The sequence below is a fragment of the Convolutriloba macropyga genome, chromosome 4, assembly GCF_964194025.1.
Source record: "Convolutriloba macropyga chromosome 4, txConMacr16.3, whole genome shotgun sequence".
Classification (NCBI taxonomy): Eukaryota; Metazoa; Xenacoelomorpha; order Acoela; family Convolutidae; genus Convolutriloba; species Convolutriloba macropyga.
The window spans coordinates 56,755,291-56,768,752 of NC_134471.1; the positions used below are offsets into that span (position 1 = coordinate 56,755,291).

Consider the following 13,462-nt stretch of genomic DNA (forward strand, 5'->3'; position numbering starts at 1 on the left):
GTAGTAGATTTTCAGACTTAAAAATATGAAATATATTTGTTGGGTAAATTTATAACTGCAGTTTGCTATTTCCTCATCCAATTGAGATTTAAAAATTGCTCAAAATGGACAAGTATTGGTGAAAGGTTTACGACTGTCATAATTTCATCTCCAAAAATGAAAGTCAATTGAAATTAAATTTCTGTTTTTCTTGTTCCGATAGAAGAAGTACTTCTTCTATCAGTCATCGAGTTGGTAAACTATTCGACAATTGACTTCCAATGTACTTTTGTTTTTGGTCATTTAGTAGAAATATGTGTTTTAACGTTAAAAATCAAACATCATGTGCAATAATTCAGTTGAAGTGCAAAATATTTACTTCGCAATAAGTGATTCAGAACTAGCAATTGAGAACTATAGTAGAAAAACTTTTCAGACGGTTAACAGTCAAATTTCATTTGCGGGAAATCAGTAGAATTGCAATTTGGTCCATCAAAAATAATTAAAAAGCCTCTGTTCCACTGATTGCTGTAAAAAAAAAGATTTTAGCAATTAGAAGTCTGTTTTTTAATGTAAGAATTGGGCATAAGTGAAGTGGTTTCAATTTTTATTCAATTCGATAACTTTTGTAATAATGATGATGTTCTAGTAAAAGGTTTTAACAACTACCCACAATAACAAGGTTTTAAAACTACACTAACAACAAGGTTTTAAACGATTATATTTTGCAATTTTTTATACAAGAATTCAGTAGAACTACAAACTCCCCTTATTTTTGAGTCAATATAAGTGTTTTTTTAGACGGAAATGAAGCAGGAAAACGTTCTCTGAACAGGAAAAGCAATCATTTTCTAATATGTAAATTTTGTAGAAATCATCTAATAGAAATGGTTGATAAACAACAAACAAATACCTATAATGTAAAATTTCAATAGAAACATACTTTTTTTGTATTTCGGAGTCACTCAGAAAACTTTAATTTGGTTGTTCATAGATTAAAAACAATTGTCTCTGTATAAGCAAGAAATACAAAAACCGTCAAAATCTCTCTTTCCCCACAAACAAAAATATATAACCAATCAAAAAGAAACCAAAAAAATCTCTGAACAAAAAAATTCATTTTGTAGATGTAAGAATTATTAAGAATATACAGTCTTTCAGTAGAGTTGGAGATATAGCACAAAAGTTCTTACATAGTACGAATTCATTTTGCGTATGTATTAAATCAGCAAAACTGCAAAATTATCTTCTTTTTGCTTTGAAGGACAAAGGGTTAAGTTTTAAACAGTTGGAAGTTTATTTTTTTTATGTAGGACCTGAATAAAAATCTTTTTTTTTCTTTTTATCAGTCAAATAAACTTTTGCTTAAAATTATAGCTCAAAAAATTTTGCAAAAAATAAAAATCAACTTTTGCATGTAGGATTTCGTTGGAGCTACGAACTTATCTCTTGCTAAAACGCTTACCAAGTTTTTTGTTCCCATGTACATATGATAGAAAAAGGTTCCTCACACAATAGAAAGTTGAATTCTATATGTGGCTACGATTTCAGAGAAATTGCACATTATTTCTGCTAAAACAATAAAAATACCTTTCTCATTTGATATGGTAAAAATTAAAAAGACGCTAAATAAACTCATTTTCAGCTGTTGAAAATCAATATAGTTTCTCACTTCGCAATAAGATTTGTCGCTTCTCAATCAATTATGATAACATTTTTTAAAAAAGCTCAAGTAGGGGAAACAATTTTCACCGAAAAAAGCTTTTTTAATGTGCAGAAGGTCAGTACTGGTGAAAATTCTCAATGCGCAATCAGTTTCTACAAACAATGTGTTAAGGATCACAATAGGTTAAGCGCTTAAACGGTAGAAAATATTTTTTATATGTGAAGAATCAGTAACAGTGCATGATTCTGTTTGCGTAATATTTTACAAAAACTTTTTCGTTCTAATGAGACCAAGAAAGAAAAAGCTTTTAACTAGTGAGAAATAAGTTTTATAAGCAAATTTTAGTACAAGTGTAAAACTTTCATTTTTCAATCAGTTAGGAATGCCTTTGCTTTAATATTCATATAGTGGAAAAAAGTTTTTAGTTGAAGGAAAGTTAAGTTTTCTCTGCAGTTCAGAAGTGCAAAAATTGCTTCCTCATTGAATTATCAAAAACTTTTTTGTTTTAATGGTCTTCGGATAGAAAAAGGTTTCTAATCGCTAAAAAGCTTATACTTATATAAAGAAATGCAGATTAATTGTAAAATTCTCATTTTTTAATCAGTTACGGGTAACTTTTTTCTGGTGATCGAATGGCAGAAAAATGTTTTCAATTAGTGAAAAATCAAACTTTTTTTGCCGAAATTCAATAGAAGCAATATATTCTCACTTCTTCAGCAGTTACGGTCAACCTTTATCCTGATGGCTCTATAATATTAAAAGGTTTTTAATTGGTAACAAACTTGTTTTCAAATGTAGAAGTTCTGGAAAGGTAAAAGTCTAAATCCACAATTAGTTAGGTATATAATAGAGGAAAAATGTTTTCCATAGTGAAAAGTCAACTTCTATATGCAGAATTGCAGTCAAGAAATGATATTGTTACTCTTTAACTAACCACGGATAAATTTTGTTTTGATAGTCATTTAGTAGAAAAAATTTTTAATTGGAGAGAAGCCAATTTTTAGAAGCGGAAATTAAGTATACTATAAAAATCTCGCTCCTCAATTAGTTATGGTTAATTTCTGTTCATATAATAGAAAAAAAGTTTTTTGGCTAAAAGTCATTTTTTTATCTGTAGAAGTGTAAAAGTTCCACTAATTAACCAGCTATGAATAAATTTGTTTTGAGTGTCATATAGGAGAAAGGTTTTTTAATTTTTGAAAAGTCAGTTTTAATATGCAGAATTTCTTTTACAGTGTAAACTTCACACTCCTGAATCAATTGTGATTATCTTCTGTTTTCATTTTAGTATAGTAGAAAGAGATTTTAGAAAGAGAAGTGCTAAAGAGTCAGTTTTTTATGTAGCAAAACCATAGAAGAGTAAAAATCTAATTTTTCAGTCAGTAATTGGTTTTTTTCATTTTGATGGCCTAAGCAAAAAAATGTTTCCAATTAATGAAAAATTGAAAACTTAATTTCTTTATGCAGAAGATCAGTAGAAAAGAAAATTTGTCACTTGTCAATCGGTTGTGGTTTAATTTTCTCTTGATGGCCATTCGTAGAGAAAAGTTTTTAATTTGTAAAAGACATGTTCATATGCAGAGCTTTAGAAGTGTAAAAATCTGATCCCTTATTTAGGCAAAGATAAATTTCGTTTTGATGGTCTTATGGCAGAAAATCATTTTCAGTTAGAAAGTCCTTTTTTGCAGAAATACAGTTGAATTGTTACATTCTCACTACTCAAGTGGTGTTCTTAACAGTACTCAAACGGTTCTCAAACAGTGCTCAAAAATTATCTTAAATGGTAAAAGACTATTTTTTTGAAGATCTTCAGTAGATGTCTGAAATTTTCATTCTTGAATTAGTAAATGTTACCTTTTTTCGATAGTGTAAAAGCAGAAAATTTTTTAAAAATAATGAAAAGTCAATTTATATATGCAGAAGTTCAATAGAAGTAATAAACTCTGTTTTCTCATTCAGATATCTTTAACTTCTGTTTTGACGGTCATATTCAAGAAAAAGGTTTTTGTTTTGTAAAAAGTCTATTTTCAGTAGAAGTGTAAAAGCCTGATTCTTCAATTTGCTAAAGAGAAGTTTTTTTCGATGGTCTATTAGTGGAGGAAGGTTTTCAATTAGTAAAAGTCAAAAACTATATGCGGAATTTCTGTAGAAGTGTAAAACTCTCACTTCTTAATCAGTTGTGGTTAACTTTCGTCTGGATAGTCTTTTGTAGGAAAAGTTTTTTTTTGTAAAAGGTCAAATCCTATATGTTAAATTTCAGTACAAGTGTAAAAATCCCATTCTTCAATTAGTTAAAAATAACTTTTGTTTTGATGTTCCAAGAGCGCAGAATTGTTAGTAATAAGTGTATTTTTATTTGCAGAAGTTCAATAGAAGTGTTGAAACTCTCACTTATCAATCAGTTAATGTTAATTTTTGTCTTGATGGTCATATAGTATAATAAAGTTTTTATTCTCATATACAAAATTAGTAGAAGAACAAACGTTTCTTTTCACAGCCAGTCAGCCAGTCATAAGTAAATTTTTTGTTTAATGTTTATAGAACGAATTTCGCACTGTTTTTCACCACTCGTATCAGGTCACCATTCAACTCTTCCTCCACTCGTCTCATTTGACCTTCCGCTCTCTCTTTGCTTGGTCGCTTTCTGTTTCTCAACGGGTCCCACACGATAGCCCAGTCAGTCGTTCGATCACCCAGCCGCTTGTTGACTTTATTTTCTCTCTCACGCCAACTAAACTAATGGTTTTCCATGGCTCTCTACATCATAAGTGGTTGTTTCCGCCTGTGCTAACTATAATATTACTCACCGTTTGCTCCAGCGATATGCCCACCATCTCTCCATACCACGTTGGTTGGTTGCTTGCTTGCTCTTTTTCTCTAAATCGGCCCCACATTCTAATGATACCAGTTGATCAATCACTCGCTCCCCCACTTAATTTTTCTTTCACCTAATCGATTTCACTCGTTTTTTCACGTTGTTTATCTCCACGCACTCGTCTCAACTCTACATCTCTCTTTCTTCTTGTTTGCTCGTTTTGGTCTCTTAATCAGTATCACACTCTTTAGCTCGACTAATTGCTCAGCGAATCGCTTCACTCACTTCCTTGACTACTATCTACACTCTTTCTCTAACTATTTATCATCTATTCGTCCCAACGCACCTCCCTTTCCCTTCTGCCCTTGTTTGCTGGCGTTTTGACGCTGAATCTTCCCACATACAGAAACTCTCTCGGTTGCTCGTTCAATTGCTCTCAAGCACTTTAACGCTTGCCCCCTATCGTTCTCTTCAGCTGTTTGCATCGCGCAGCCGTCTCAACATTTCTTTCTCTTCTTCTCCCCCTCGCTCTTTGTCGATCAACTGGTGCCACATACTAGCTCCGCCGATTGCTCGATCAATCGTTTTAACTCTTTTGCTCTGTTTTTTGTCTTTGGTTCGTTAGTACGGTTTTCCTTCAGCCCTACTCATCTGAGTTCACACTGCACTCACTCTACCTATCCCATGCTCCCTTGGTTACTCCTCGCCTAGGTCTTACTCAGTTCCGGCAGTCTACATTATTCTAGTTACTTCGTCTTTCCCCTCTGACTTACATTTCTGCTCGTTCTCGATATGTCCGCTTCTCTTTGTCTCCTTCCATTACTTTCACTTTGTGACATGCCTTTTTAGGAAATTTGCTCAAAAACTAAATTCTCCCGGCACCCCACAATATTTGTTGCTCTTACAGAAAACTGTTCAATGGTGCACGCATGAGAAATTTGGGGCCAATGGATATGGGATCTGCTTCAACTGAAAAAATTGATATTAAACTTGACCATCTGCTGGACTTTGTCGCTATTGTTGTAAAGATTTTCAGTGATAGCAGTCCTTTTATAAATGCTGCAGCTGGAAAAAGTAATAGCGGAAGAGTTCCGATTAAATTGAAGAAATTGAAGCCAGATAAGTTAGTGTTTTCTTCATTTCTATTCTGACAGAGTTTCAATTGCTAATCTATTTACGTTAATTAAACAGAAAAATTCCTCATAAAGTTTGCTGAGGCTTGGGAAAATTGTTTAACAAATTTTTTTCCTGGTTTGCCGACCGTTGTTGGTAATAGTTTCTTAGTGCGATGTACTTTTTATAAAAGATTTCGTTTAATGGCTAATTCTGGTATACATTTGTAATCAGTGTTGACGAAAAGCAAATCAAACTGTTAGTCCTTTAGTTTGTGGGCTAACCCGCTAACTTTTAATGTTCAAATTTTGGTTGATGCCCGTCTTTTCTTGATAGCCCGCCTAAAAAGAGATTTAAGGATTAATTTTTTGAGCAAAAATAGCTTTATGTAACGTTGTTGAAGTGAAAAATAGACTCAGGATATACACATGCGGCAGGATTTATTAAAATTTCTTTGCTACAAATGTTTTCATGCATAAATATTCACGGGAAAACACTTTTGTCTCCCTGTAGTCTGCCCGGGAAGACACTTTCGTACCCCATGTAGTGTGCCCAGAAAGACACTTATGCCCCCTGTATTGTTCACGGGAAGACACTTATGTCACCCCTGTAGTGATCACGGGAAGACATTTATGTCCCCCCTGTAGTTTGACCTGACCAAAACAAGATCAAAGTACCCTGGCGCAGACATATGACGAATCAACTTTCAAATCAAAAGCAGTGGTAGTTATATGCTTCAAGCAGAAGGCGGCAAACCAGTCACGCAAGTGGAGGGAAAATCGTTTCCTAAGATTAGTTTCATGCATGGCAGGGGGTTAAAAGGAGAAAAAACTTAAAGTGTCCCACCCCGTAGTTTGCCCAGAAATACACTTGTGTCCCCCCGTAGTGTTCATGGGAAGACTTTCATGCCTCCCGCGTAGTTTGCCCAGGAAGGCACAACACTACTTCTGTCAGCTTGAGAAAAAATCTGACAAAAGATTACGGATGTAGGGAAATAGTTTGTCTCTACGGATTTATAGATCGTTCCAATGAGTTAGGAATCCAAGTAAAAGTGATTAGGGCAAACAAAAAGTTGATAAAATCCGTTTGAGAAGCCACTTTAGGTTGTCGATGGTATTGCTGTTGATAAAAAGCAGATGCTGAATTTCCTTTGTTTTCTTTTGACTTCAATTTTTTTCTCTAGCTTAATCTTGGCGCCAACAGAAGTTTACCAAAATTTCACAGTTTGCAAAAAAAAAAACAAAAATGCGTTTGGATTTATTTACTGCTTGTCTCATAGTTGACACAAAGCTCACTAAACTAAGTAGGACTTGAGATAATTTTGAACAAAGTAGCGTAGTTATAAAAAAAGCGGGTATACCACTGTAGTAATTACCAGTTTTAATCTTCTAAACAATAATATTAAGCTGCTCCGACGCATGAAAAAATTTCAGACTATACAGGATAAATTTTCCTAGCCATTTTCTTTCTATGATCTCAATAAAATCACAATGAAGACAAAGTGCACATAAGTGAACTTAAAATGTTCTGGAAATGCCATAATTCAGAACTGATTTAAATTTTTCTGATCAAATGTGCTGTTTCAGCGCTGAAACGCTACGAAATTTCAATACGGACATTTTCAAAGTTTATTTAAGGTTGCAAATGAAACTTAAATAAAATTAGAAGTTTCCAACGAATTGATTTTTTTCCTCACCGGTAATTGTTACAAAATTTCTTTTACTGGATATTCTTGAGAATTGAATACAAAGCTTATGCATGAGTAGTTTCTCATTGTTAATTAGTTGTTTTTTAAAATAAAAAACAACCAATTGACAACATAAAACTGCTTTTACCTTTGTTATGTATTAAACTCTGAAGAATCCCCAGTCAAAAAAATGTTGTGATTTTTTTCGACAACCTACTTTTTGTGCGAGAAACTAATTGGTGAGAGATCATTTAGAACTTAAATACCAGTGAGGAAAAAATCAACTCAATGGAAACTTCTAATTTTGAAACGTTTTCTTTCGAATTCGAAATAAACTTTTATAAAGTCCGTACTGAAATCTCGTAGCGTTTCAGCGCTGAAACAGCACATTTGATAAGAGAAAGTTAAAACAGTTCTGAAGCGTGGCATTTCCAGAACATTTTAAGTTTATTTATGTTTATTTTGTCTTCATTATGGTTATATTGAGATCACAGAATTCGCCCAGGCAATTTTATCCCCAAAAATTTCCGAACGCATTTATATTTATTTTTCTCAAACTGTGTTTTTTTAGTATAAATCATTTGGCGTCAAAAGTGCGCTAAATTTTGATGTCAATGAAAAACAAAAGATACTCAACATATGATTTTTTCAACAACAACATCATCGACAGCCTAAAGTGGCTTCTGAAAAGGATTTTTTTCACCTCTTAATTGCCCTAATCACTTTTAATCGGATTTCTAATACATTTTAGAGGAACACTCTACAATCCGTAGAGAAAAAATTTTTCCTTGCATCAGTAAACTTTTGTCAGATTTGTTTTAAAACTGACAGATTTCATGCTATCTTATGGCTAGACGGGAGTAAAGAACTCCCTTTTGATTCCATAATGTTGCAACTTTTTATAAATCTATTCAAAAACTATGTCTCCTTCAATTTCTCTCTCAATTTATTGTTTTTTTTCACTTTTTTGCATAGTTTTTTGGCAAAAAACGATTCATTCCGAAACTAACCGAGAATTGAGAATGATTCAATGAAGAGTGATTTTTCCCTGAAATTCAAAGAAGAGACCTAATTCGATTTTTGTGTTGATTCGTTTTTCACTGGAGATCATTCTTTGAACTAATCGTTGGGCACTGGCCCTGGGCATCTTTTTTGCCTGTTTTTATGTCGTTTTTGCTAGTGATTGGTTGTAAGCAAGAGCTTTCTTCTAAATTGGGCAAGTGGTGCCAGAACTAGCACTTTTCTTTAATCTTTTCATTTATTCAATTAAATTTTTGTAGTCTTCACTTTTATCTACTGACTCAATTGTCAACGTTTTTAAACTTTTGTGGACCAATGCTTACAGCGGAAAAACTTCATTTTTTGTTTCTGAATTTCGGTCATGCCTGCTATTATTTCATATCTTGATGTTTTGACTTGGTCATTGTTTATTTTATAATTAATTTTGGCAAACTTTTGGTTCTTGTTCTAAGTTTTTTTCAAAATTTGTCATCTCTTCTGAACAACGCTCTCTTTTCACTTTCAAAAAAAACTTTTCACTCATTGGAAAGATTTCATACTTCAAGCGAAATTTTAAAGGCTTGATATTTCTTCTAATTTGATATATTAATTTTTCGCATAAGATGTTTTTGTTTTTATTTTCCTTTGGAGACTTCATTGGTGCCATAGATTCTTGTTTACAAAGTCAAAGTGATTTTTCCGTTTATCCTTTTCGTTTCATCTAGATTTAAAAAACGGCTTCATGGTTGGCTGAGGTTTTTTCAATTCAAAGATGTTTCTCTCCATACCACAAGTTTGATGTGTACTGAATAGCTTTCTTATTATATAGTGATAGTTCTTTTCTCTTTCTCGAGGAATCTCTAGGAAGTGGTATTGGTTAGCAACCTGAGGCTTGCGCTTCATTGATGCTGACGTGAACACAGTGCTTGCTCGATATTGCAATTAAAATGCTCGCTAAGGTTTCTAAAACTTTTAATGCTTGACTCGCTAACAATTCAAAAGCTTGAAGATATTTAAGTGTGGAGCGAATACTTCTAAGCTCATTTACGTTTTGTTATTTGCAAACTTTCCTTGTGAGTGGAAGATCAAAAAATAAGGTGGCAAGGAAGTTTTGAAGTGAAAAGAAAACAAAAAAATTCAGCATCTGGTTCTTATCAACAGTAATACCTTCAATCGCCTAAGTTGGTTTTTGAGACGGCTTTTATTTACTTCTTAGTTGCCCTTGTCCTTTTTATTCCGATTTGACACATACTAGACGAGCTAACTACAATCTGTCAAGAAATTTCCTGTATCCATTTTGATTCCATAATGATGAGCATCTTTCTAAATCTATGCAAAATCTTCGTCTCTTTTAATTTTTTGGGTCTGTAAGACCATCCTTCTGTCAATAGACAACAGGTAGAAATTGGCAAGAACTAACTACAAGAGCCACTTTTACACAGGGCCCAACCGAAGACAACTTAGGCTTCCTTCTTTCAAGGGAGCTGTTCAATGCTGACACATACTAGACGAGCTAACTACAATCTGTCAAGAAATTTCCTGTATCCATTTTGATTCCATAATGATGAGCATCTTTCTAAATCTATGCAAAATCTTCGTCTCTCTTAATTTTTCTCTCAATTTATTGGTTTTCACTCTCCCCAAACAACTCTGTGATTGTCACCGAAGTTTTGTTCTGCTTTTTTCCATTTTCGCCATACCTTAGAAACAACGGAAACAGGCATTTTGCTGTTACAAAAATTTAAAAACTGTGCATAGTGAGTCATTAGATTAAAATGCAGACAACAGAAAACTTAATTGAACAAAAAACAACATTAGAGAGAGTAGCACCTCGCCTTTGGCCGGAACCTAGGGTATCTAGTCATCAAACCTATAGAATAACCAGTTGCAAGCCATGTAAACCAGAGAACTGGTGCTAAAACCATCTGGGGTCCGGCTTTTTGAGGAGTTGAGTCCCGCGAGCCTCATGTCTCTTTAACAATATGTCAGGAAGTAGCAGGGCATGCGTTGTCTGGACCAGACATGTAGTGAAGCCTTTCTTTTTTTGAGCTCTACGATCAGAGTTACAACACTACTCAGTAAAGTTATATCTGCGACTATCACTACACCGTTCTTGTCTGGACCTTACATTGTGTTCCAGTACTCATCGACTTTTGGTCATACAGTAAAGCAGTCATCCTAATCTCCCTCACAGTTAACCCTGGTTTCGTTGCCTGTTATCGAGGAGGTCCAAGTTCATTAGAGTTTACAAGGAACTTTAATTGGAGCCCAGCCAAATCGTTAATAAATGGTCAAACATCATCTACTAGAGTGGAGTTCTTTTTCATTACTTTATTTTTTTTGGGTCTGTAAGACCATCCTTCAGTCAATAGACAACAGGTAGAAATTGGCAAGAACTAACTACAAGAGCCACTTTTATACAGGGCCCAACCGAAGACAACTTAGGCTTCCTTCTTTCAAGGGAGCTGTTCAATGCTCTGCCCCAACACCCTCATCTCAGGTTCTTGCCTGTGATGATAAGAATCGGACCATCAAGGAACATATTTTTGACATTGTGTCTTTAATTCTTCGTGACTTATGAGATCGATCGAGGACTCTGCCGCTCAGTTACACAAAAGTCTATCCAGGATGGCCCACAAGGAGGTTATGACGACACGAGGAGTTTACGGGATGGGCCACGAGGAGGAGAAGGTTACTTTAATGGACGCTTTTTTTCCAATTTAGGATAAATCTTTTGCTTAAGAGGCGTAAACCAACTAAATGTCATCATTAGTCTAAAACCAACCATGAGGACCTTTTTCATCGAAACAGGCAAACAAGATGCTCAGGGTTAGTGAAACCAACAATTTGCTTGGGGAATGATTTTATTCGAAAAAAAGCCAATACAAAAATCGAATTAGTTTTCATCTTTGAATTCCATGAAATTTTTCGGTTTTCATTGAACCAATTTTGATTGCGTGTCAGATATGAAATGAATGATTGTTTGAATCATGACTTCCTGGCTTGGAACTAGTTGTTCTATAGGTCCGATGGCTAAATATGTAAGGCTCCGACCGAAGGGGAGGTGCACCCCTCTCAAATCTTTTTCATTATTTAATTAAGTTTTCTGTTTTCTTCAGTTTAATCTAATTACTCAATCTTCGCTGTTATTCTAACAGCAAAATGCTTGTTTGCGTTGTTTCCGAGGTTCTGTCGTGCCTGCTATGGTTTTGTAACCTTCTGTTTTGACTTGTCATTGTATGCTGTATTACTAAATTTGATTCTTGGCCTAAGTTTTTTTTTCAAAAACTGACATTTCGTCTGAATTACGCTTCCTTTTCACTTTTGAAAATTTGTAGCTTTCAATACTCGAAGCGAATTTTTGGGGGCTTGATATTTTTTTCTAATTTAATTTAATACTTTCTCACGTAAGATTTGTTCTTATTTTCATACGGAGAGTTGGTTGGTGCAATAGATTTTTGTTTATAAAGTCAAATTTTTTTTTTTGCAATTTACGGCTTGACATCATTTTGATTTGAAACACGACTTCTTTGTTGCCTGAGGTTTTTTAATTCAAAGATGTTTTTTAATTAAAGATGTTTTTTTCCATGCCACTTTTTGTTTGTCACTGGTTTCTCCGTTGGCCTCATTTTGATGGAAAGTTTACTGGATACTCTTAACATAATAATAGTTTTTTGTTATGATTATTCTTTGAATTTCCTATTTGAACTTTTTGATGAGAAGTTAACACTAATGCCTTAGTTTTTCACTTGGAACAAGGATGTTTTTCACATTTACTGAACGTTTTTTGCCGCAAAATTGCAGAATAGACATTATTCTTTTTGTGTAGACTCAATATTCTTGCAGTGGATAATCTTTTTAAAGGTTCAAAAGTAATTTTATGCCCTTCTGTCCACTCACTTACTTGTATTTTACTGCAGCATTTGGGGCAATAGTTCCAAAAATAGTCTTTGTTCGATGCATTTAATTTCTTAAATTGTTTTCTGCTGAATTTTTGGGCATACACTTTAACCACGTTTAATGATAACAATACTTATATATTCTAGGTTACATTGGCCAATAAAATGATATTTCTCACGTTTTGAATTTCAGGCGTTGAAAGAGATTTTGATGTGATCTTCACGGACACCCCCACCACCCCAATCGACGGCCTGACGAATATCACAATAAATGACACTGTATACGAATCCATATTCGGGTATGAACACACATCAATGTACTCACAATCAACATCAACAATTTGGTTTGACTAAAATTACTTAAGCTCGTAGGTAGATGGAGTCGATATTGCCGTGACAGTAAAGTTAAAATTTAGGTAACTTTTGGGAGTCCAATTTTCAATTTTGCATATACGAACTGATAAGTTCACGGGGAAGCGTTGAGGTTAGGAGAAGGAGAGTAAAGGCAAGACCAAACACTAGAAAAAAAATATTGAAAGAATGAAAGAAAAACAAGAATTTACTTCTTTGACTAGTAAGCTATGAAACAATAACAAATAAAATAATAAGATCTGCATAACATCATTAAAGGTTATAAGAAACGGGGTTTTGATACACACTAACCCTGCCCTGAGCGATACTTTAAGCATGGCAGTTGTGGTTTCAATAGGACAAAAAAACAAAAAAGAGAAACAAACAAACTGGTCATTAGGGAACTGAAAATTGTTCTTCGATTGTTTTTTGATCATATCTAAGAAATGATAAATTATTTTTCTGCCGCAACGAACACTTTTCAAAGGCAGAAACTTAGCAAAATACTTAAAAACGTTCTACAAAAATACCAAGTTCAGTAGGAGAGAAGAACAAATGTGCAAACAAGATACAATGATTTGAATAACTGACAAAACGTGACCAATTTTCTACATATAAAACTTAAAGGACTTCAAGGTAAAGTGTAAAGTCTGATATTGATTGAAAAATTAATTTTCTAGATTTACTTGAACCTTGCAATTAAACTTGTTATACATGAGTTCAAATTTTTACTACAACAAGACTTATTTAATGTCATAATTCAGTTCGTTTTTATACACTCTAATCTGCTAAAAAAAATTCACATGAATTTTTGTCACTTCTATAATCACTCAATTTTTATTTTCAGTTTTGGTGAAAACTTCGATCGATCATATCTGCTGTTTTTGATTAGCAAGTCGCTTGACCATTCTCCTGTATTTTGCGCTTGAGGACATTTCACTGAATTTATTCGT

General features: G+C 33.7%; 1 protein-coding gene across 1 annotated transcript in view; it reads left to right on the forward strand.

Annotated features, from left to right (window-relative positions):
• LOC142338546 (uncharacterized) overlaps positions 1–13,462 on the forward strand; it is a 139,996-nt gene that overhangs the window by 45,973 nt on the left and 80,561 nt on the right. The window contains exon 4 of the mRNA XM_075388335.1: positions 12,352–12,457. Within this exon, the coding sequence (XP_075244450.1) occupies positions 12,352–12,457 (106 nt within the window). The remainder of the gene's footprint in view (positions 1–12,351; positions 12,458–13,462) is intronic.